The following is a 21,887-nucleotide window of genomic DNA, read 5'->3' as shown; positions in this document are numbered from 1 at the left end:
GCTAAACCACCGCTGAGGGTCAGAATTACCCCTCAGCACCACCAGTGCCACATTCTAGAACACAAATTTTCAAAGATTTCAGGTCTGGCAGAGTGCCGCTCAGCGGCAATTTACCCCTGAGCGGTAACTCTGCAGAGTTTTGAAAAACCTCTTTTTAAGTTGTCCTAACTCCACCCAAATGCAATTTTCAGTTTTCCAGATCAAAATCATGCAGTTTAATCAGTTCAAACATCAATTATATCATCAAATCATGCATAGAAATCAAAACCCCTAAATATTCATGCTTTGACAATCACATTCAAAATCAAGAACCCTAGAATGAACAAAATGCTTTTACTTACTTGGGTGGAGATACTAGATGCAATGAGAATGCTTCCAAGCTAAGATGCTCTCTTCCAACCCCAAACTTAGATGAAACACTAGTGAGAAAGTGAGTGGAAGAGAAATTTTTCAAAAGAGAAGAGGTAAAAGATGTGGAGAACCTTGGAAAAGGTATGTGGGAGTGTTTGTGCGGAGAAGAGCCTGAAAGTGAGAGCATTTGCGCAGCTTAGGGTATAAAAATACCCTAATGGGCTCGGGTCCCGCTAAGGGGAACTAAAGCCCACTTTGCGATAGTACCGCTCAGCGGTAACTTGCCACTCAGCGGCACTTTCGTGAAGTGTTCTTCTCCTTCTTTTCTTAACCTACGTGCCTCCTAAACATGCCCCTCACTGATTCCCTGCAATTCAATTCTCAGGTTACTTATGCACAACCCTATTATACTACTACAATGAAACAAACAAAAACAATCAATCAACTGGGTTGCCTTCTAGACTTCCCCGTACGTTCCCGTATCGACAAAATCAATAATCATGCATTGAATGAGTTAAACAAAGCAAGCATTGAGCAAAGAGGAAAAACCCTAACTAATGATGAAAGAAAGCATAGGTCTTAAATATAATGGTCAGGACCATTTGTAGTAAAAGGAGTGCATCCACATTGAGCAATTGAAATATTTAATCCAACTGCTGATGATCCACAGAAAAGCTGGGTGGTGAATGGTCAACGTCACAAGCCTTATTTAGGGGGAGAAGTGCAACACTTGTCCACAATGATGCAGTTGGTTGATCCTTGAAATTTTGGGTCAGGCTCGTGACGTTAAACAAGCGCTTACTGGGAGGCAGCCCAGAGTTCTAAATTTATTTACTTTTGTAGGATTTGATGTACTCAATTGGAAACTTTATCTGTTATGATGGTTTGCTTATGATTGTGATTGTTTTGATAAGTAATGCTTGATGATGCTTTGATATGGATTGATGTTGAGATGTGCACATTACATGCTTATACAGGTGGTTCATAAGCTTTGTGAACAAATGCATAATGTTGTGATTGTGATTATAATATTAAGCAGGATGTGTATATGTGGAATGTGAATGAGCTTTTATGTGAGGTTTTGAGCTTCAGAGTTTTTGTGATTGAATGCTATTCCTTTGGAAGCATGAATGACTTTGCCCAGGTTTTCTACGATTGAATTACTTGCTTGTTTGTATCATATGATCAAGGCCATTTGTTGGTAACCCTTAGCCAATTTCATGATTAGCCACTAAAAGAGAACACTATGTGTTCTATCCTTTGAACCCTTAGCCTTGAATACGATTTGAAAACCGTTGTTGAAAAGCTTTACCTTGAGTTAAGATGAGAATATTTTGTGGTATGTATAAATGTTCAAGTTTGGGGTTGTTGGAAAATAGAAAGGGAGATTGAAAGCATTGAGCTAAGAGCTAAGAATTAAGTATGTGAAAAGAAAAAGAAAAAGAGAAAGAAAAGAAAAGGAAAAGCAAAGCTCAATGCAAAAGAAAGTTGGGGAAAAGTAAGAATGATTGTGTTTATATGATTCTCTTAACTCAAGGGTTTTGTGATCTAGAAAAACCAATTTTCTTGTTAGCCCAGCCACATTATAAGCCATTGAAACGTCCTTGTGATGATGCTTGCTTGTAAGTGTTTTTGATTGTGGTTAAATGAAAGGCAAAGTTGATTCATGTGACTTTGTGATAGTAGAGTGAATGAGTGAATACCTCTTATACACTTGTGTGTTTGAGTGAAACACTTTATCTAGTGAGGAAAGATTACATGAACACATAAGAACATCTATGCTTAGTTGCATGATAGGGATTGAATGTTTGAGTGTTCTGAGAACTTACTTGCAGGGAACAAGTGAGGGGCATGAGTAGAAAGCACCTAGGGTAAGCTAGAAAGAAGAAAAGCACAACACGAAAGTGCCGCTGAGCGGCAAAGTGCCGCTGAGCGGGGGTATCGTAAAATAGGCTTAGGTTGCCCCTTAGAAGATTGAGTTACACCTTGTTTGCTTGAGGACAAGTGATAACAGTTGAAAAACTGTTATTTTCATGCTTAAAATTGACACAAAAAGCAACCTTTACACTTAGAAACTAGCTTGAAATCATGCTTTTATCCATATTTTCAGAAATAAGAGAGCTGGACAGGTTTATGCTTGATTTCAGTGTTTTTGTGCAGGTTTTAAGGTGAATTTAGTGAAAGAAGTGAAGAAGGAGAGAGATGGAATCAGAAAAGTCAACCAGAAACCAGAAAAGTCAACCAGTCAACCAGAAAAGTCAACTAGTCAACCAAAAAGTCAACCAGTGAACCAGAATACGGAAAAAGTCAACCATACGAGTTTTGGGCCAGTTTTCTGCGATTTTTATGATCTGTTTGGGCTTGGACCCGTTTTCTATTATTTTTATGTCCTATTTAAAGACCTAGATGTCTTAGGGTTTGGTATCTTTGGCAGAAACGAAGCAAACACTCTCTCTTCCACCCCTTTGAAGGAGGATCTTGGATGCTCAGGCTACCTCTTCACCTTTCTAGGGTTTTATCTTTCATTCTTTCATTATTGTTCATCTAGGTTCACCATGAATATGGTGAACTAAACCTTGTATGTTTGTTGGGGAATCAATGTAATCTTTTGAAGCTCTCATATATGGAATTTGTGCTTGCATCTTAATCTAAGATTTATGCTTTCTTTCATCATTAGTTAGGGTTTTTCCTCTTTGCTTAATGCTTGCTTTGTTTAACTCATTCAATGCATGATTATTGATTTTGTCGATACGGGAACGTACGGGGAAGTCTAGATCCGGGGAATTTCTCCCAATAGTATATTGGTTGCCTTAAGCTCCTGTGCTAAAAAAACTAATTATTAGGAATGCTAGGAATTGTATGAACTCGTAATTAGGGAGAAGCCTTCTTGAAAGGTAATTTAGAGAGTGGCATTAACAATGATGACTTGAATGTTGAATTCCTAAAATATATGAGAGTGGATAAGATGAAATTGACCCCCAACAACATATTCATCAATATATTTCATTGAAAGTGCTTGTCTTTTTTTTTAGCCATTGATCAACCTCATGCATACATGTTTATTTTCGTCTTTTGCATATTAAACTCCAATTATTTTGTTCTTAAGTCTTAGCTAATCAACAAATCACATAACTAAACTAGGCCGTGAGTCCTTTGGGAGAACGATACTTGGTCTTACCGAGTTTATTACTTGAAACGATTCGGTCATACTTGCCGATTGTTAAACAAGTTTGTGACATCATATTTTGGTGATCATAAATTTGTCCATCAACAAGCGAAGTTCTAAGTTTGGGGTTGTGATAACAGTTGAAAAACTGTTATTTTCATGCTTAAAATTGATACTAAAAGCAACCTTTAACACTTAGAAACTAGCTTGAAATCATGATTTTGGTTATATTTTTAGAAATAAGAGAGCCAGACAGGTTTATGCTTGATTTCAGTGTTTTATGCAGGTTTTAAGGTGAATTTGGTGAAAGAAGTGAAGAAGGATAAAGATGGAATCAGAAAAGACATTAAAAAGTGCAAAAGGAGAAGTCGCAACTACCGCTCAGCGGCAGTTTACTGCTGAGCGGCACTCAGAAACCCATGTTGGCTTCGCTGAGGGGTGAAAAGGCCGCTGAGGGGAGGAAAACAACTCACGCACTTACCGCTGAGCGGTAGTTTACCGCTGAGCGGCACTATTTTGGGCTTGGGCCTAATTTTCTGTATATTTTAGAATAGTATATAAGCTTTAAAACGTCCTAGGGTTTGTATCTTTGGCTGGGAGGAAGCAGAAACACACTTTTCACCCCTTGGGGGTAGATTGGGAGATGGTGACGGCTCTCCTCTTCTCTTTCTAGGGTTTTTCTATCTCTTCCATTCTTTCATTATTGTTCATCTAGTTTCACCATGAATATGGTGAACTAAACCTTGTATTGTTGTTGGGGAATCAATGTAGTCTTGTGAAACTCTCATATATGGAATTTGTGTTTTAACATCTTATATTAAGATACATGCTTTCTTTCATCTTTAGTTAGGGTTTTTCCTCTTTGCTTAATGCTTGCTTTGTTTAACTCATTCATTGTCATGATTATTGATTTTGTCGATATGGGAACCTACGGGGAAATCTAGATCCGGGGAATTTCTCCCAATAGCATATTGGTTGCCTTTAAGCTCCTGCACTTCAGAACTAATTACTAGGAATGTTAGGAATTGTATGAACTCGTAATTAAGGATAGGCCTTCTTGCAAGGTGTTTTAGAGAGTGGCATTAGCAATTGATGAAAAGAATGATGAATTCCTAAAAGTATATGAGAGTGGATAAGATGAAATTGATAACCCCAACAACATACTCATCCATCTAATTCATTAAAGTGTTTGTATTCCTCGTTTCCATTGATCAAATTCATGCATACATGTTTAATTATTGTCTTTTGCATTTAAACCTACAATCAATTGTTTACAAGTCTCAAATAATCAACAAATCATATAACTAACTAGGCCGTGAGTCCTTTGGGAGAATGATACTTGGTCTTACCTAGTTTTATTACTTGATACGATTCGGTCACACTTGCCGATTATTAAACAAGTTTGTGGCGCCGTTTTTTCGGTGTTCATAAATTTGTCATCAGTACCTCACCCATAAAATAATAAAAAAGGAAAAAAAGGAAGATGAAAAGTTGGAGTTTAAAAAAAAAGAGAAGAAAAGAAGAAGAAAGAAAAGTAAATCTTCCTTAAAAGAGAAAGAAATAGATTTGTTTTTGAAATCAAGTATCATTACTCTTTCTATATCAATTTCAAAAGCTCAGAAATTCCAAGAAAATTTCCTACCTTTGCCTTGGCCTTAATACAACCTTTAAAAAGCACTCATGATCAATAATTGCATGTTTTCTGAAGTATGTGAATGATAGAGTCTTGTTAATATCAAGGGTGTCTACTTACATGGGTATTTTGAGTGTAAACACAAGCCAAAAACACTTGAGAGAGTTGGAGAGGAATAGATACATATTGACTTGAGTGTTATCTTTCTTATTTTATTTTCTTGGGAATTGAAAAAGGTCAACTCATGTGTGAAGAATAGAGTAATTTCATTTGCATGTCCACGACTAAGTGATTTCTAGATAATTGATCTATGTCTGGTGTTGTTCATTCTTTTAATCCAAATGCAAATATGGAATAAAATGACTCAAAACAAAGTCTTGGAATTAATCAATTTTGCCAGGAGTGCAAAAGAACCATCAATAATCCACCAATGATATTGTTATATCTCAAAGAAAGTATGTATTGGATATTTTGGAGGGAACTAGGTTGATGAATTCAAAATTTGTTGACACACCTATGGATCCTAATACTAAACTTCTACCAAATCAAAGAGAGTCTATGTCATATTCTGAGCATTATAAAAGACTAGTTGGAAAATTAAATTATCTTACAATTATTCATCTTGTTTTGCAATCAGTGTGGTAAGCCAATTTCTTAATTCCCTTTGTGAAGATCATTGGATGCAATCATTTTTAAATTAAGGTACATTAAAGGAGCTCCTGGAAAAAGATTGATATATGGTTACAATAACCATACAAGAGTTATTTATTATTCAGATGTTGATTGGGCAAGATTTCCTTTTGATAAAAGGTCTACATCAAGATATTGTGTCTCCATTTATGATAACTTAATCTCTTGGAAAAGCAAGAAATAAAGTGTTGTTGGAAGATATGGCCTCAATCACTTTTGAACGTGTTTGGCTTAAACAATTGTTAGAAAATTACATTTAAAGGTATCTCTCAAATGACACTTATATGCAACAATTAGATTGCTCTTCATATTAGTTTTAATCTTGTTTTTCATGAGAGGACCAAACACATTAAGATTGATTGTTCTTTCATTTAAGAGAAGATTGTATTTAGTGATATCAGATTGAGTGCATTAACTCAAATGATCAATTAGTAAGTATTTTCACTAAGTTTTTGTGAGGATAGATGATTGATTATATTTGTAACAAGCTTGATACATACAACTTGTATGCATCAACTTATGCATTAGGTTGAAGAAAAGTGTTAGATATATTAGATTATTAGATGTCTTAGATAGATATCTTATCCTTATCTTTTATCATCACTTACTTTATTTGTATTTTGAGCTTAACCTATATTTCCTTTATTATAAATACAGTATCCTAAGTGTATTTTCTACACAAGGAAGATTAATCACATATAGTTTTGATTACATTTAATAGTTTCTTTTTTAAAATATTTCTTACTTTTTATAATGTTTAACAAAATAAAAGCACTAACTTCATAATGTTTCAAGAAATGTTAATTGTTTATTTATTTATGGCAAATAAGGACATAATAATGAAAAATAGAAGTGACAAGCTTTAAAGAATAGCTACACACAAGTTACTTAGGGTATCAATATTCTTTATTATAGAGAAGATGTTGCCCATCGTGACAACAGAAAAACAATTATCTCACTATAAGATAATGGTTCTCTTTCTGAATTCAAAGTAGACATTGATAACATAACTCCTAGCCATGACCAAGTATACTCAAGAATAATTGAAGTCATCTGTAAAAGGTGGGCTCAAGCTCTTATCATCATGAGCCATAAGTGAGTTCTTAGTAAATTATGTTTATTTTAGGCCTTGTATAATGAGTCAAGTACTCTAGCCTTTTTCTTGGACCTAGTATTTAAGCCTCAGGTTATAGTGTAGGATTTTGGGCCTAGAAAAGATGGGTCCTATGGAGACATATGAGTTTAGAGTAAAAATCTAGCTTAGAAGTAAACCTTCTAGAAGTTTATGGACCCTTAACTAGGGTGGTCTCTAAGTTGCTCTCTTTTTGTGAAACTTATGCTTTTACCATGTGTCTATATGTCATCCTCCTAACGAAAGAAGATTTTACCTTGGTCTCCAAGTTCGAGTATTAGAGTTTTTGTTCTATAATTCGAAAAAATTTTAGAGTTACCTAAACTTATAAATAGAGGTATCTCCCTCTGTAAATTCCCCTTCTAAATTGAGTATTGTTATGCTACAAAATTTGTCATATTACTTAACTTGGGGTAATCAAGACTTGAGCATCACCCCATATAGGTTTTCTCCGACCTCTCTTGAAAACACATAAATACCACCATAACATCATTCCTTAAGAATTGGTCCAACATCTCTTGAAAACACATAAATACCACCATAGTTTCTCTAAGGCATATAATTTGAAAGAAGTTATACAATATTCCTAACCCACAACCACCAACTCATTTGAAAGTCTCCACCACATAAATACCACCATAGTTTCTCTTAGGCATATAATTTGAAAGAAGTTACACAATATTCCTAACCACCAACTCATTTGAAAGTCTCCACCACATAAATACCACCATAGTTTCTCTTAGGCATATAATTTGAAAGAAGTTACACAATATTCCTAACCCACAGACCATCATGTAGCTTAGAAAATCTTATTCTATCATAGAGTCATTCATACATACATCATACATATATATATATATAGAGAGAGAGAAGATGCATGTTAGTTTTAAATTTTCAAGAATCACGAATGACATTATTGTTTGAAAGAGAGGTAAAACGATGTCTATGTTTCCGACCATGAAACTTGGATTCCAACAAATACAATTTAACACCATTTTAATAGAAAAACAAACATACTACAGAATAAAAAATTAGGGAACCAAATCAAATAAAAAGCTAGAAAATTAAATCATCATCTAACCTAAATTAGAAGATTGGAGTTAGTTTCCTGCCCCAGCACATACTTGAATTTGGATTTAAATTCTGTAAAGCCATTTATCGTTAATAAGAAAATAAAATGAATTCGAAGACTTTTACCTCCCATTTAGTCAATTTTGAATACTTGAAAGAGTAAACCATACGGCCTGACTGAGCCGTTTTCGGGAGTTATACAAATAATAAGAACTGTACAAGGCCCCCTCGCAACGAAGATATTCTTAGGAAGGTGAGGGCTCAGTAAAATAACTTTCAAAATAAACAAATATGGTAGCTACGCCACCCTGATATTGAATCCTATGGCTATCACTATAAACGCTAGATGTAAGTTGTGAACAAAATTAACATCATACAATTCCGCATTTCCATGGGCAGATGAAAATTTGTAGAGCATGATCAGAACAGTAATTTGGAGAACTCTACTACCCAGGAATGACTATGAATCGAAAACACCATCAGCGAAGCTATACAAATCAGAACCTCCAGTGCGACTAGAAGCACCGATAGAGAGATGCTCTGGAACTCCTGCAAATTCTGGAGATGTTTTCCCATACAAGTTATTTACTAGTGCTGTAGATTGCCCCACAAAACTCTGCCCAACTGACCTATCATGAGACAATGATGCCCCTTCCCCAACTCCATGCCATCTATAGCTGTTGCTGTTTAGCACTGTCCCAACATTATCTCTTATCATATCCCCCTGATACCCAGAATATGAACCACCCATACCTCCTCCAAGCATAATAGCCCCACTTGCAACTGTAGTTCCAAGATATTTTTCGGCCAAGGAATCCGAAACAGATCCAAGTTGTATGGATGCTGCACTGAGATAACTATTTGGGTAACCGCCATATGATCTACCGTCCAGCAAATGGGCTGCCAATGAACCCTCATACGAGCTATTGCCATCCATACGATTAACAATCCTTTGCTCGTGCAAGGCCGCAAGTGAGGGTGATAGCACAGACGCATCTCTTCCAGCAAACCTTGTTCGTTTAGCCTCTGGAACCTTCATTTTGTTAGATGAGTTGTTTTTATCTACTTTTCTCTTGACCATTGACTTCTCTTCAATTTTTATATTGGTATCACTAATATCTTTCTCCAAGTTGATAATTTCATCCTTAATTTCCCACCCAGGAAGAAGTTTTACAAAGTCAATATTGTGGTCTTCCAAACAGTTCACTACAGATTTCAAAGCAGCTAAATATTTTTCATGTGCTTGCTTCTGTAAAATATCAACATGTGTCAATAATGATAATATTCATATGAAAAAAAAAACACTCAATATAATAAATATTGGAAACCAGCTAAAACATACCAGCACACTAGGAAAATCATTTGCTTCTTGTTTGGATTTCTTCCAAGTTTCTTCAGACTTCTGTAGAAATGTAGTCAGAGCTGTCTGAGGAGAATATTTCTCTTCAAGCCCAAAGGTATAAGCCAAATCAACAGCTTTAACAACCATGCCTTTTCTTATCATCCCATCTGCAATATCTGCGCCAATAAATGAAAAATGAGAAAAACCTTTTCAGAGAAGAAAGTAACAACATATTCATCATAATCATTAAGGCCAACATGCCTGATTGAGGAAGAGGAGGACAGTTAGGAGGGCAATGAAATTGAAGGGTATGCTCATTTTCAATAGATGATTGGTAAGGTGTTCACAATTTTTTAAAGTACAATTTTATGATGCAAGAAAAGGTGTCATGGGGTGGAGTGTCAGTGAGTCGCAAATTATTTTCCACCATTCAACAGACCAATGTCTCAGACTCCCAGGTATTCTAAACAACAGAAATTCCATGCCGAAGTCTAAGATCATAGTTAGTAGTTCGGGCGATGATTTTCTTTTACTATCAGAAGAAAAATAGAAAAGAAAATGTGAGAGAAATATGCAGTTGATAATATTCAGGAGATGTTTATTTTTGCGAAAATACAAAGCTAATACAAATATTAACTTAAAAAGATTGCAAAATCCGTGACACAAAAAGTCAGCATCCAACACCGTGATGATCACTGGTAGTACAAATGTTCTTAGTAACTTACTTATTACACATATAGGGTGGGTTGCAGTAGTAAATACATAGAAAAGATAATATTAGAAGAGAATAATGCAGCAAAAACGTAGTTGTCACAAGCAAAGTTGAGATATATTTCAGTCTTACTACTGTAAAATCTTATATTAGGCCATAAACTACATTCCAAAGCCCCAAACAGCATAAGCGTTCATATTTATTAACGTAGCATTCATAAAATATTTATGTCCGAAAAAGGGAAAATTTATACATGACGTGCTATGCAAACATTAAACGTCCCAGGAATGGTCAATGAGTCGACAGCATGACAAAATTGAATAGCGAAATTTCTTCACAGAATTTCTCTCCAGGCTCGTTCCAAACCTGATGACATTAGTCTTTGGGCAGTAGTATTTTGTCACCAAACAGTCTCGCATTGTCTATAAAAAATCTCACCTTTGAGTCTCATTAAATGGAAGAAGCTAAAGCTACTTTAGCTATAGATTCCATTTACCTTACCTCGCCACTCATGTTTAGGCAAAAAAAAACAATTTACTTTCATTCAGTATTCTGATCTGACATGTAATCAAGGCATCACCTCGCTTGTTGACAATTTAAACCCTAATGAAAACCATAGCTACTATGATGGAAACAAATTCATTCCATTTTTTAGCATTGTCCAAACTTTCAAATTTTATAAACAAAGATGTACAGCACAATATCTTATTCATATTCATCAGACTATCACTATGATTACTGCATTCACAAAAGCACACAACACATATAAATGCATACCTGAAACCCTCTTAAGCAAGAGCTGAGACTGGCGCAGGGCATCGAAGATTTCTCTATGATTGCTAACACACACTAAGCTGCATATATCCTCATCCCTGAAAACAGCAGGAATCCCAAAGCCAGCAACGAAGAGAATCAGACCCCTGGCATCAATCTCAGAGGCCTTCGACAAACCCCCTTCAACAATGAGCCTCTTCCTCCACGCAACCGCGGCCGAATCGGCCTCTTTCTTCAGCGAAGCCTCCACTTCCTCCTCGTTACCAACACATCCAGAGAGCAAATAGTATTCTAAAACCAGAACCGAAACCTGCCTTGCTGGAATCATCGGCGAGTCCTTCGTGTACGCTTTGCTTCCCTGAAGGAAAAACCTCCCAATGCATTCAAACACGAGCTTTGAAGGCTTCGGCGAACTCTTCAGCGCAACGGGAACCTGTTCCCGAAGAGACGGCGTCTCGGATAAACGCGATAGCACGTATTTACGCAGGCCTCGGCTATTCATCGTTTTGCAAAGCGAAAGAAGCTCGTCCTCTTCCTTGTCTTCTTCTTTTACTTTTTCTTTCTCTTCCTCTTCCGCCTTAGGTTTTGGCTTCGGATTGGAATCTGTTTTACCAGTCCCTGGTTGAGAGACGATGGCTTCGGTTGTTTCTTTCGCATTTGGCGAGGCGTCGGACCCTGACGATTGGAGTTCCTTCGTCCTTGCGTCGATGGCCTGTTTGATGAAATTAAAATGCCTCTGCAGTTCGTCGTACCTGCTTTTGAAGGTTTGTATGGCAATGGAGAGGTTGTTGAGTTGGTTCACCGAATTCGCCAATTTGTCTCCGGCATCGTTTTCGTTTTCCGGTGGCAGAGAAGGTAGTCCATTTGTTAGGCTCTCAGTAGTGGCCATGGCGTGGAAATGGGCTGAGAATGAAAAGCAAAACCCTAGGATTTGCGCCGAAGAGAAAAATTGATTCCAGTCTCCGGTAGCACCGCAGTTCCGCAATCACGTGGATACGTGATCCAGTAGAAGGAAGGTGTGTAGTTATACAAGGATGGGCCTATGCATCTACTCGCAACGGGCCCATAAGTAGAAAGAATTAATTTATTTTATTTTTTAGAAAAAATATGGTTTTAATGCTTTATTTTTAGAGGAACATTATTTTCATTCCCATCTTTTACCATTGATGAATGAATATTCAAAAAATTTAAAATGTGTCTTTTTTATTTTATAATGGTAAAAATTCTCTGAAATTTAAATATAAAATAATTATGTTTACATATTTTAAAATTAGAGAATTAACGTATAACGATGCCAAAGAATAGGGACCGAGAGAAAGTCTGAAAAAAGGTCAAATTTTGTTTATAAAATTGTAATTTTCAAAATCCTTAATTTGTAATGTGATTTTAGTCTTTCTTTTCTATTTTATTTCAAATTCTAGCAAAAATGTAACTTATTTCAATACTCAAATGTTCATACATTTTTTATCTCCATTTTGGTATAATTGGAACATATGCCCACTATATATTGAAAGGTATAATTAAAAAATATTTTAATTAATTAAAATGTAAAATTCTAAATTAGATAAAAATTAAGAGGGTTAAAATTACAAAACAAATATTAGAATTGTGAATAGAAATTCAAAAAACTAAAATTTATCCATTTTTTTGTGCTCGTAGTTTATTGGGATGTGTACATATTCAGTTTAATAGTTTAAATTTAATATTGTGGTTACAAATATAAAAATTATCAAGATAATACATCGAATGATAAAATTCAGTAAAATTTTCATCATGCAAACAGAAATTATACCACATAAAAAACAAATTATACAAAATACCTTTGGACAACATTCAAACGAAGTTGTTGAACTATAGCATGTATATGGTTGGTTTTTATAAATGAATATAATTTGAATAGAATGTTTGTGGACAAAAGTTTTACATGGAATAATGTGTTGCCACATTTAGTAAATCCGACATCTGATGAGCTATGAAGAAGCTCGTTGGTTGATGTGGTGTGCTTGCTCATTCATAAGAATCAAATAGCTATGCTACCAAAGAGACAAAACAGTTGTCATATTATGTGTATATGTATGTATACCTATCATATACTATTGCTTCTGTACAGTAATTAATTACAGGCATGGGTTGTGTCAGTCAGATAAGTTGACAATCTTATCAAGCTGATTTGTAACAAAGGGGTAACCATTAGCATCCAAATCAACGAGGACAGTGTCACCTGGCTTGCACTCTCCGAAAAGAAATGCCTCACTCAATGGATCTTCTATCAGTGATGTAATGGCCCTTCTCAGAGGCCTAGCACCATATGTTGGGTTATAGCCTTGCTGGCACACTAGGTTCTTCATCGCTTCAGACACCTTAACATGGAGTCCTAGGGACAACACCCTTTTCTTCATGTCTTCAAGAAGCAAATCCAATATCTTCAGTAACTGTAACAACAGCAAAAACATCCAGGATTAGTCCTTAAAGTTTCAAAACGTTTTGAAATGTAGCAAAACTATTCATTATAAAACGACCCTCTAGTTATAGCCTAGATTTGTTAAGTCATCCTTTAGTTTCTCAAGCGCAGAGAGAATAAAATGCTTGGGGTGTTTGAACAGTTGGTTTGTGTAGAGAAAATCAAAATTACGAATGAATATGATACCAAGATCCTACCAAGTGACTACTACCATCAATGCGCAATAAAAATCACAACCAAAACTTCACGAACCTGTGACTTCTCAAGGGATTGAAACACTACCACTTCATCTATCCTGTTGAGCAATTCTGGACGAAAATATGTCCTTAGTTCTTCAATTACCATCGATTTCAAGCCATTGTATGACGTTGTTTTATCATCAGGAATCAAGAAACCTATGGAGTTGTGTTGACCCTTAGCAATTGCACTAGACCCCACATTTGAAGTCATTACCACCAATGCATTTTTAAATGAAACTCTGCGACCCTGTTTGAGCCAGTTTTACAAACTTCACATTAGATTGATACAAAAGCGTACTTTTAATAGGAAAAGAAGCAGAAAAGGAAGAACTAAAATTCAAGGAAAAAGGTTCTGTCTGCATCAGAAATCCTGTTGACAATCCTAGTAGATTACGGTTCAGATCCACATTCACAAACCTGAGAATCAGTAAGTTGACCATCTTCCAAAATTTGAAGAAGAATGTTGAAAATATCTGGATGAGCTTTCTCTATTTCATCAAGCAATAACACGGTAAAAGGTTTTCTTCTAATAGCTTCTGTTAGAACGCCACCCTCTCCATAACCAACATAACCTGGGGGCGATCCGATCAATTTGCTCACTGTATGCCGCTCCATGTATTCACTCATATCTAATCGTACCATAGCTGCCTCCTGAAACAATTTACATGAAAGGCTAATTATTAAAAGATGAACAGTAAGTGGTAACCTAATCACTTCAGATCATTAGAAAGAACAAAATAATCTTCACTAGTTATTATTCTTTAACATATACTTTGTAATGTCTTACCGATCCAAAGTAACACGCAGCCAAAGATTTTGCAAGTTCTGTTTTCCCAACCCCAGTAGGACCACAGAATAACATGGCAGCTATTGGTCTATCAGGATCCTTGAGGCCAACCCGGGATCTCTTCACAGCTCTGGAAATGGCAGCAACAGCCTCCTCTTGTCCAATAACACGTTTGCGAAGTTGATTATCAAGGTCTAACAGAAGAATTCTTTGATCAGCCGTGAGCTTCTGCACAGGAATTCCTGACCAGAGGGAAGCAACTGCTGCTATATCTTCTGGCCCAACTACTATTGGTCTAAAGACAAAACAAAACGTGTTAGCCACTCAGAAATCAAAACTAGGCACACATAAAAGAATGCCCTCTCATTATGAGGTCAAGTAACATACTCATCATCCGTGGTTGTAGAAGATAAATATGAATCCAGTATGAGTTCATTGTTTTCGTCAATGTTGGAAGCGCCATAGTATTTAAGCTTGCTCTCCTGAACCAGTGAGAAAGATATGTCAGCTTAAATTAAAACTGTAAAAGCAACTGATACAGGTAACAGGTAAATACTGGATGCAATGTCATTACCATTTCATGCATGGACTTGACTGCTCTGATTTCTTGCCAGTAATCAGCTGGCAACTTAGAAAGAATGCCAGTTTCTTGTTCCTTTTTCTTCTTAAAGGCTACAATACGAGCCCTGCTTCCTGCTTCATCTATGAGGTCAATAGCTTTATCAGGCAGATACCTATCAATTATGTATCTTGCTGACAAATCAACTGCAGCCTTTATAGCATCGGCTGTGTATCTGCATTTGTGATATGCCTCATATTTCTCACGTATTCCCGTAAGGATCTTAATTGCATCATCCTATATATTGAAATATGTAGTCTAATAAGAAAAGAAATTCTGATTAAAATTCAGGGCATAATGATATAGGCATAAATATGGAGTACAACCTCACTCGGTTCATCAACCCAAACAGGTTGAAACCGTCGAGCCAACGCAGTATCTTTTTCAAAATAAAGTCTGTATTCATCTATGGTGGTTGAGGCAATACACTGCATAGAAGACAAAGTTATCATGCTATGAGTAGCAGAAAAGCTATGGTGTGCATATCTATTGTAATATAACTCTTGATTAAGAACAAAAAAAGACTATCCCATCTTATAAGAAATAACAACTTTGGAGCACATACAAAATTGATAAACTACAAAGGAAAATTCATCAGCGGTCAGAGCTATTTTCTCTTCATAGTTCTTTCACCCAAAGAGAATTCAGAACTTCACACCATGTATCGCATCCCAGGAAAAAGGAAAATTGACAATCCCAACAGAACAAAACCATTAACAAAAGTTAGGTTATTCAGTACTAGAGCTTATCAACCAAGTAGTAGCACCCAACATTGTCTTAGCATTATTGAATATAATTATTTCTGGTAATTACATAGTTAGCTACCATAGTTTTGACTAAAGGTGGCTGGAAAAGTCACAAGTTCCGGGTTGAATTGTGATCCTTACAAATTATATTAACTTGATGATTAGAACCTTTCTAACGGTTCCCTCAAGTGCACACTAGTGATCAGAAAGGTTTCATAAATCATAAAGTTAGATAAAAAAAATGCTTGGCTATCGCATGACTTTATGAATGAGTTGAATTGTAAAATCTAATCAACCAGCCTTGTCCATGCATTGCACGCTGCCATCCCTATTACCTTCTTCTAGTTCATTACACTTGGTACAAATCTCTCCTAAAAGAGGTTCATATTATCCAATCCTTAGTGCATCTAAGATAAAAACTATCAGGACCCAGTTAGATGGAAATTAGAGAAACAGAGGGAGAGACTCAAGCCTCATTAAACATACAACTTTTTCCCTCATTTCAGTAACAGGTTGCCCTGTTAATAAAAGAAATTATCTATACATATACCCTTTTGACTCCATAATTTACTGAAAAGCGAGAACTTTAACAACTTCACTCTTATGATTCATATTTCTTGCAGCTCCAGGTGAACTTCATGGCCATTCATTCAAGAGAACATATGATATGATCCCTAGTCTAACAACTATGATAACCTCCCAAATTTTCATCAAGACGTCTTTCTTAATAATCTCAACCTTGAATTGCAGTTTCCAAATGTAAATTGATAAGCTTATTCAGTAAAATTACTTTGAAAGGGTTGTATCAGACACCTGTAAATGTGTAGTTAGTAAGTACTAACCATATACTTTGATATCCAACCTTAATCTTATACGTTATTGGTAATTGTTTACACTACACCAGCCCTCAAACAGAAAACGTGTTTATCTTCAGGAGTCACTCAGAATAGAATTAACTAATAATCACCTGAAATTGACCCCTTCCAAGTGCAGGTTTGAGTAAATTTGCTATGTCAAGGCCAGATCCTTTATTTCCTCTCCCAACTGTTCCTGCCTGAACAAGTATATGAACTTCATCAATGAAGAGAATGACATCACCTGCATTTCGAGAATAATCAGTGAGCTAAAACAATCCTCTTCTAGCACGTCAAGCATGTGTTCATCAAACTCCTATACATTCTTTTATATTACAGTATTCACCTGACTTTATTACGTCTTTTATCAACTTTGTAACACGTTCCTCTAGCTCTCCTCTTTCTTTTGCCCCAGCCATTAACAGGGCTATATCCAAGGACATCACACGCTTTGTCTGCAGAACACAAAGCAAAAAGTAAAATCACATGCATAAAGCACCCAGAAATACACAAAGGGTAGAGTAATAAAAAGAAAAGCTTTAGAAACATCAATCACATATCAATACACGTACCAATAAAAATGGAGAAACATCTGCCTTTGCAATGCGAAGTGCCAGTCCCTCCGCAATAGCAGTTTTTCCAACCCCAGCTTCACCAAGAAGAATGGGATTGCTTTTTGTTTTCCTGCATAGTATTTGAATTATTCTCTGAACTTCAACTTCTCGGCCAACAACTGGATCAATTTGTCCTTCACTTGCACGGGCAGTGAGATCCACACAAAATTGTGATAGAGGACTCTCCTCTGACAACCAGAAAATGATAACAAAAAGCTCCTCAGTCCTCATCCTTCAAACACAAAAGTACAAAACACCAGACTTCTATACCATTTTCTTACCTCCTGTTGTGCCAGAGGCTCCAGCATCAGAACCTTTTCTAGAAATCGATTTGTTAGGCATTCCCTTGGACACCGTATTAGGTTCTCTACCGTCTTTAGCAATCTCCTTTTGCAATCTGGAGAATGCCACAGCTGCCAATTGGTTTCCATTTGTCCCCAATCTGAAATCATATTTGTATACTACCAACATCAATAGCAAAAAGAGTTATAGCTACACGTATTCAATTCTGGACATATTAAAACCTAACACATTTGTCTGCAATTTTCTACAACGTCAAATATCAAGAAACCACAAGCATGATCATGGAACATTATATATTGTTTTATATTGTGAAAGATTATAGTTAGACACGTTTTAAAATTTAAACATAGATCTTGAATATATTGTGGCCGCACAAGTCACATTTTCTCTACTTTTTGAACCATATAAAGACTTGTGACCATGAATGCAACCATAATTTAAAATCTCATGTCTAAAATTACTGTCACATCAATAGTGTTTATCAGCAATTTTTCACAATATCAAAGAACTGCAAATCCAACCATAACAAAAGATCTCAGGACAATAAATCCATGGTATCGAATTATACCTGTAAAGGACCCTACTAACACTTCCATCATCTACTTTGACTAAGCCAACAGTAATGTGTTCCGGGGCAACGAATTTGTGTCCCAGCGACTTTGAATACTCAACCGCAGCCTCAAACACTCGCTTCGCGTTGACGGAAAAGGGAACCTGCGTGGCACTTGTTTTGTCATCATCACTAGCCCCACCACGAGCGGAAGTGTTCCGATTCCAAACACCGCGAACAACCTCACGCGCCTTCTCGACGGTGATACCAGACGCGAGAAAACCGTCGGAGGAGCGATCCTCCTCGGCCACGAGCCCCAGCAAGAGATGTTGCGAGTAAACCAATTCGCTTCCAAGCGCTTTGGCTTCCCTCTGCGACAAGACTATGGCTTTTATCGCTCTCTCCGTGAACCGCTCGAACACCGCGGAAACACGCAACGCTCTTCTTCTCTTCTTCGTCCTTCTGATCGGTGTCAGCGAGGTCAGCGTGAAGCCCTTTCTCTGGGAAACGAGAAACGATAAAGAAGTGAAGGGTTGTGGACGAGGGCGCGTGAATAAGACGTTAGTAGAAGGGGAGTGGGTGTTGGAGGCAGCGAAAAGCCATGTGGTTGAGGTGGAACAGGGATCCAACGGAAGGGAGCGAACGTGTGAGCAAGGTAAAGTTCCGAACCAGGACGAGGAAACTTGCATGGTTTAGGTTTGGGTTTGGCCGTCAAAAGTGAAGTGATTGAGTTCCGACGTGGTTACGTGAGAATGAATAGTAACAGCGAGGCGAAGATCACGGAGGGTTCGTGGAAGACTAAGAAAAAGTAACCTTTTTAATGTTATTTTAGTCTTACGTTTTGTTTTCGGTTTGAGAAGAAGGAAAGAAAAACGGGGAAGGAAGGTATGGAGTGAGAATGGCGGACACGTCACCGCGAGAGGGAGAGAGAGAGAAAGAAAGAGCAAAAGCCAACTTTTCTTTCTCTCTTGGTTGGGAAAAGGCTAATGCTTTCGTCCATCCACAAAGCAACACCAAAAGGTCAGCGTACCTGGACTTCCCGCAACCCCTTCTCTTGTAGCCGCCAACTAGGTTGTTTTTTCTTACAATTTACAAATACTAATCATTCAAAACAATTATGGTTAAATTCAAAAATATCTTGGACCCTTCTGAAATGAACCAAGTTCCCTTCTTGTGTTACCATTAATGTAAGTTTGCGTTGTAAATTCACTACTCTCTGATTAACATTGGGTTCAAATGAACTTGTTCTTTTTTCCAAATAATGGGATATGTGCGATCAAATTTTGCTTTGCTTTCTGTTCTTGTAACATCATGGTCAAAATAGTGAGGAGTTGCATTGGAATCACAGGTTCAGACTTCAGAGGGTGACTTTTCCACGTTTTAAGAAGTTCCAGAATCTACGTTTGAACATTTTGAAATCGCTGAAAACGTTCCGAGATTATAAGGATCCAAAACAACAGAGATGCTCCGTTCTAAGTAACAGGGACGTTTCCCAACCACCAATAACATACGTGTCCCTGACCCGAACACAAGTTGTGTGTACCATGCTAAAAAGAGTTCCTTTTCACATATTTGCTTGCCCCTTTATTATGCTGTTTGACAATTCTGATGAAAAACTATATTAAAAAAGACTGATAAATAAAAGATTGCCCAACATTGTTATTCATGAACGTATCAATCACTGAAAAGTTTCTTGTGGTTGTATATATATAATAGTTAGAGTTACTTGAACTGAAAAAAAGTGTATGTATATTAAAAATGAATTATATGTGGGTATATGTAGGTCCCCTAGCTAACATCTTTGGTGAGTTGCTCCAATAATGAGCAAAGAACCAATTTAGATGAGAAACATGTAGTGGTTCCTTCTATACAAATTTGATAGCAAAAACCATCACAATGAGAGTCAAATTTTATGTCATATTTTGATGAAATTATAAGTGAAGAACTGGATGCGACATATATCTTTGAGCTTGTGTTCGTAAAACATTGTTTATAAGGAAAAGAGAGTGATGATTTGCGAGGCAACGGTTGTTCATTTGCACTGATTTGCAAGCAAAGAAATGCGGTAATTTGCGAGATGAGACTCTTTTTTCCATCTAGCTAGTACAATGAGATTTGCACTGATTTTCTTACAAATTACATATGTGCCCTCATGTATTTGTTAAATACCACGAAAGAATGTTCATTCAGGAGTAAAGAAGAAGAAGCTTGATGTTGAGGACACGACAGGTTGATGATGAAGATTACTCAAGCAGTGGCCCAAATCCATCTCCTTCACTTCACTCTCCTCATTAGTAGCAACTCTGTTCTCCAGCACGACACGACGTTCACTACCTCTCCTCATTAAAATCGTTCGGCAGTGATAACGGTTAAATATAACGTTATCTGCGATTCAATTTTGATATTAAATCAACCCTTTTTGGACTTAGAAGCTTGCTTGAACTCATGTTTTTAGTTTAGTTTTGTGAATAAGTGAGTAGAGGATATACTTAATGATTTTATCACTAAATTCCCTTGATTTTGTATGTTATTGGAATGATTTAAATGAAGTGCAAAAGTATCAAGAAGTTGGAATTGAAGAGGAATAGTTAAAACATAAAAAAAAGGAGCACAGGAAGCCACACAAGGCGCTTAGGCGCCCCATTCTGGGTGCCTGATCGTCAGTTTATGTAGTGTAGGGCGCCCCAGAAGGGCGCCTGAGCATCCCAGAAGGGAGCCTGAGCGCCAGTTTTAACCCGTACCTCGCCTGGGCGCCCTAAGTGGGGCGCTGAGCGCCAGCGAAGTGGGCTTAGACCCGTTTTCTGTTATTTTTATGTTCTATTTAAGGACTTGGACATCCTTGGGATTGTATCTTTTGATGGTTTGAGCACAAAAACACAATTTTCACCCCTTGGGGGTAGATTTGGGGATGTGACAGCTCTCCTCTTCTCTTTCTAGGATTTTTCTATCTCTTTCATTCTTTCATTCCATTGTTCATCTAGTTTCTCCATGTTAATGGGCAACTAAACCTTATTTGTTGTTGGGAAAGATGTAACCTCTTAATGATGGACGAGCACCCGAGAAGATGACGATAGAAGTTGTGCGAGCACGATTCGGACTCCTCGAGGCTTCCTCCGACGAGTAATACACAGCGGAAATGGAAACGAAGCTTTAGATTGAGAGCTGCCTCGAAGGAAACTGAGAGAATCGAAATCGATTGCAGAAAACCCTAAAATCATGAACGAACCCTAGAAAAGAGGGAAAACTCAAAATGAACCGATTAATCGGTTCAAACTCAAGATTGAACGGTGGGAAAGCTAGATTGTTCGGTGGAAAATGGATTAAACGGTAGAAAGGGGAAAACAATCGGTGAAATCGAACGGCAAAGTGAGAATGATGAAGGAACCCTAAGTTTGGATGCAGATGTTCGGTGGAAAGGTTTGTAATGGCTGAGACGAAGCAAAGAAATGAAGGAAGAAGGAGATTCGAGGAAGAAAACTGGCTTACTGTGAAGAACCCTGGAGAGGAAGAATGAGATGTGGTTCTGCGAGATGGAGAAACGAGAGAGAAATGTGGATGTGCGTGTCTGATACGCAAGAGGTGAGATGCGAAATGAAGTGGTGTTTCTGTGCGTGAGAGGAAAAGCCAATGACGTGGAATGGAGGAGCTGACACATGCACTAACGAGGTGGCAGCGAAGGATGTAGCGTGGAGGAGAGAAGCACCGTGAAATTTGGAAAATGAAAGTCAGAGAGGTGCTTGGAAGGTGGCTAGAGGAAGTCTTTGGACTCTCTAGCCTATGACTTTCAAGAGAGAATAGTTTCTGATTCAGAAAACTCAATTCTCATTAATCTCAAAAGTGTCA

General features: G+C 37.1%; 2 protein-coding genes across 2 annotated transcripts; both read right to left on the bottom strand.

The window, feature by feature from the left end:
- Positions 1 to 8,150: 8,150 nt before the first annotated feature.
- LOC148203821 (protein FRIGIDA-like) lies at positions 8,151 to 11,887 on the bottom strand. The gene is made up of 3 exons (XM_088106572.1): positions 10,875 to 11,887; positions 9,386 to 9,561; positions 8,151 to 9,292 (listed from the first exon to the last, which is right to left on the bottom strand). The coding sequence occupies exons 1-3, from the start codon at positions 11,758 to 11,760 to the stop codon at positions 8,504 to 8,506; spliced, it is 1,851 nt and encodes a 616-aa protein (XP_087962698.1). The 5' UTR covers positions 11,761 to 11,887; the 3' UTR covers positions 8,151 to 8,503.
- Positions 11,888 to 12,714: 827 nt separating this feature from the next.
- On the bottom strand, positions 12,715 to 19,112 carry ERD1 (Clp ATPase). The gene is made up of 12 exons (XM_047294069.2): positions 18,063 to 19,112; positions 17,473 to 17,633; positions 17,150 to 17,379; positions 16,924 to 17,032; positions 16,691 to 16,821; positions 15,304 to 15,405; positions 14,933 to 15,214; positions 14,746 to 14,840; positions 14,359 to 14,653; positions 13,989 to 14,222; positions 13,585 to 13,818; positions 12,715 to 13,303 (listed from the first exon to the last, which is right to left on the bottom strand). The coding sequence occupies exons 1-12, from the start codon at positions 18,731 to 18,733 to the stop codon at positions 13,007 to 13,009; spliced, it is 2,841 nt and encodes a 946-aa protein (XP_047150025.2). The 5' UTR covers positions 18,734 to 19,112; the 3' UTR covers positions 12,715 to 13,006.
- Between the last annotated feature and the right edge of the window lie 2,775 nt (positions 19,113 to 21,887).

Source organism: Vigna umbellata, chromosome 2 (genome assembly GCF_029865625.1).
Source record: "Vigna umbellata cultivar VRB3 chromosome 2, Vumbellata_1.0, whole genome shotgun sequence".
Taxonomy (NCBI): domain Eukaryota; kingdom Viridiplantae; phylum Streptophyta; class Magnoliopsida; order Fabales; family Fabaceae; genus Vigna; species Vigna umbellata.
This window is presented reverse-complemented; position numbering and strand designations above follow the sequence as displayed.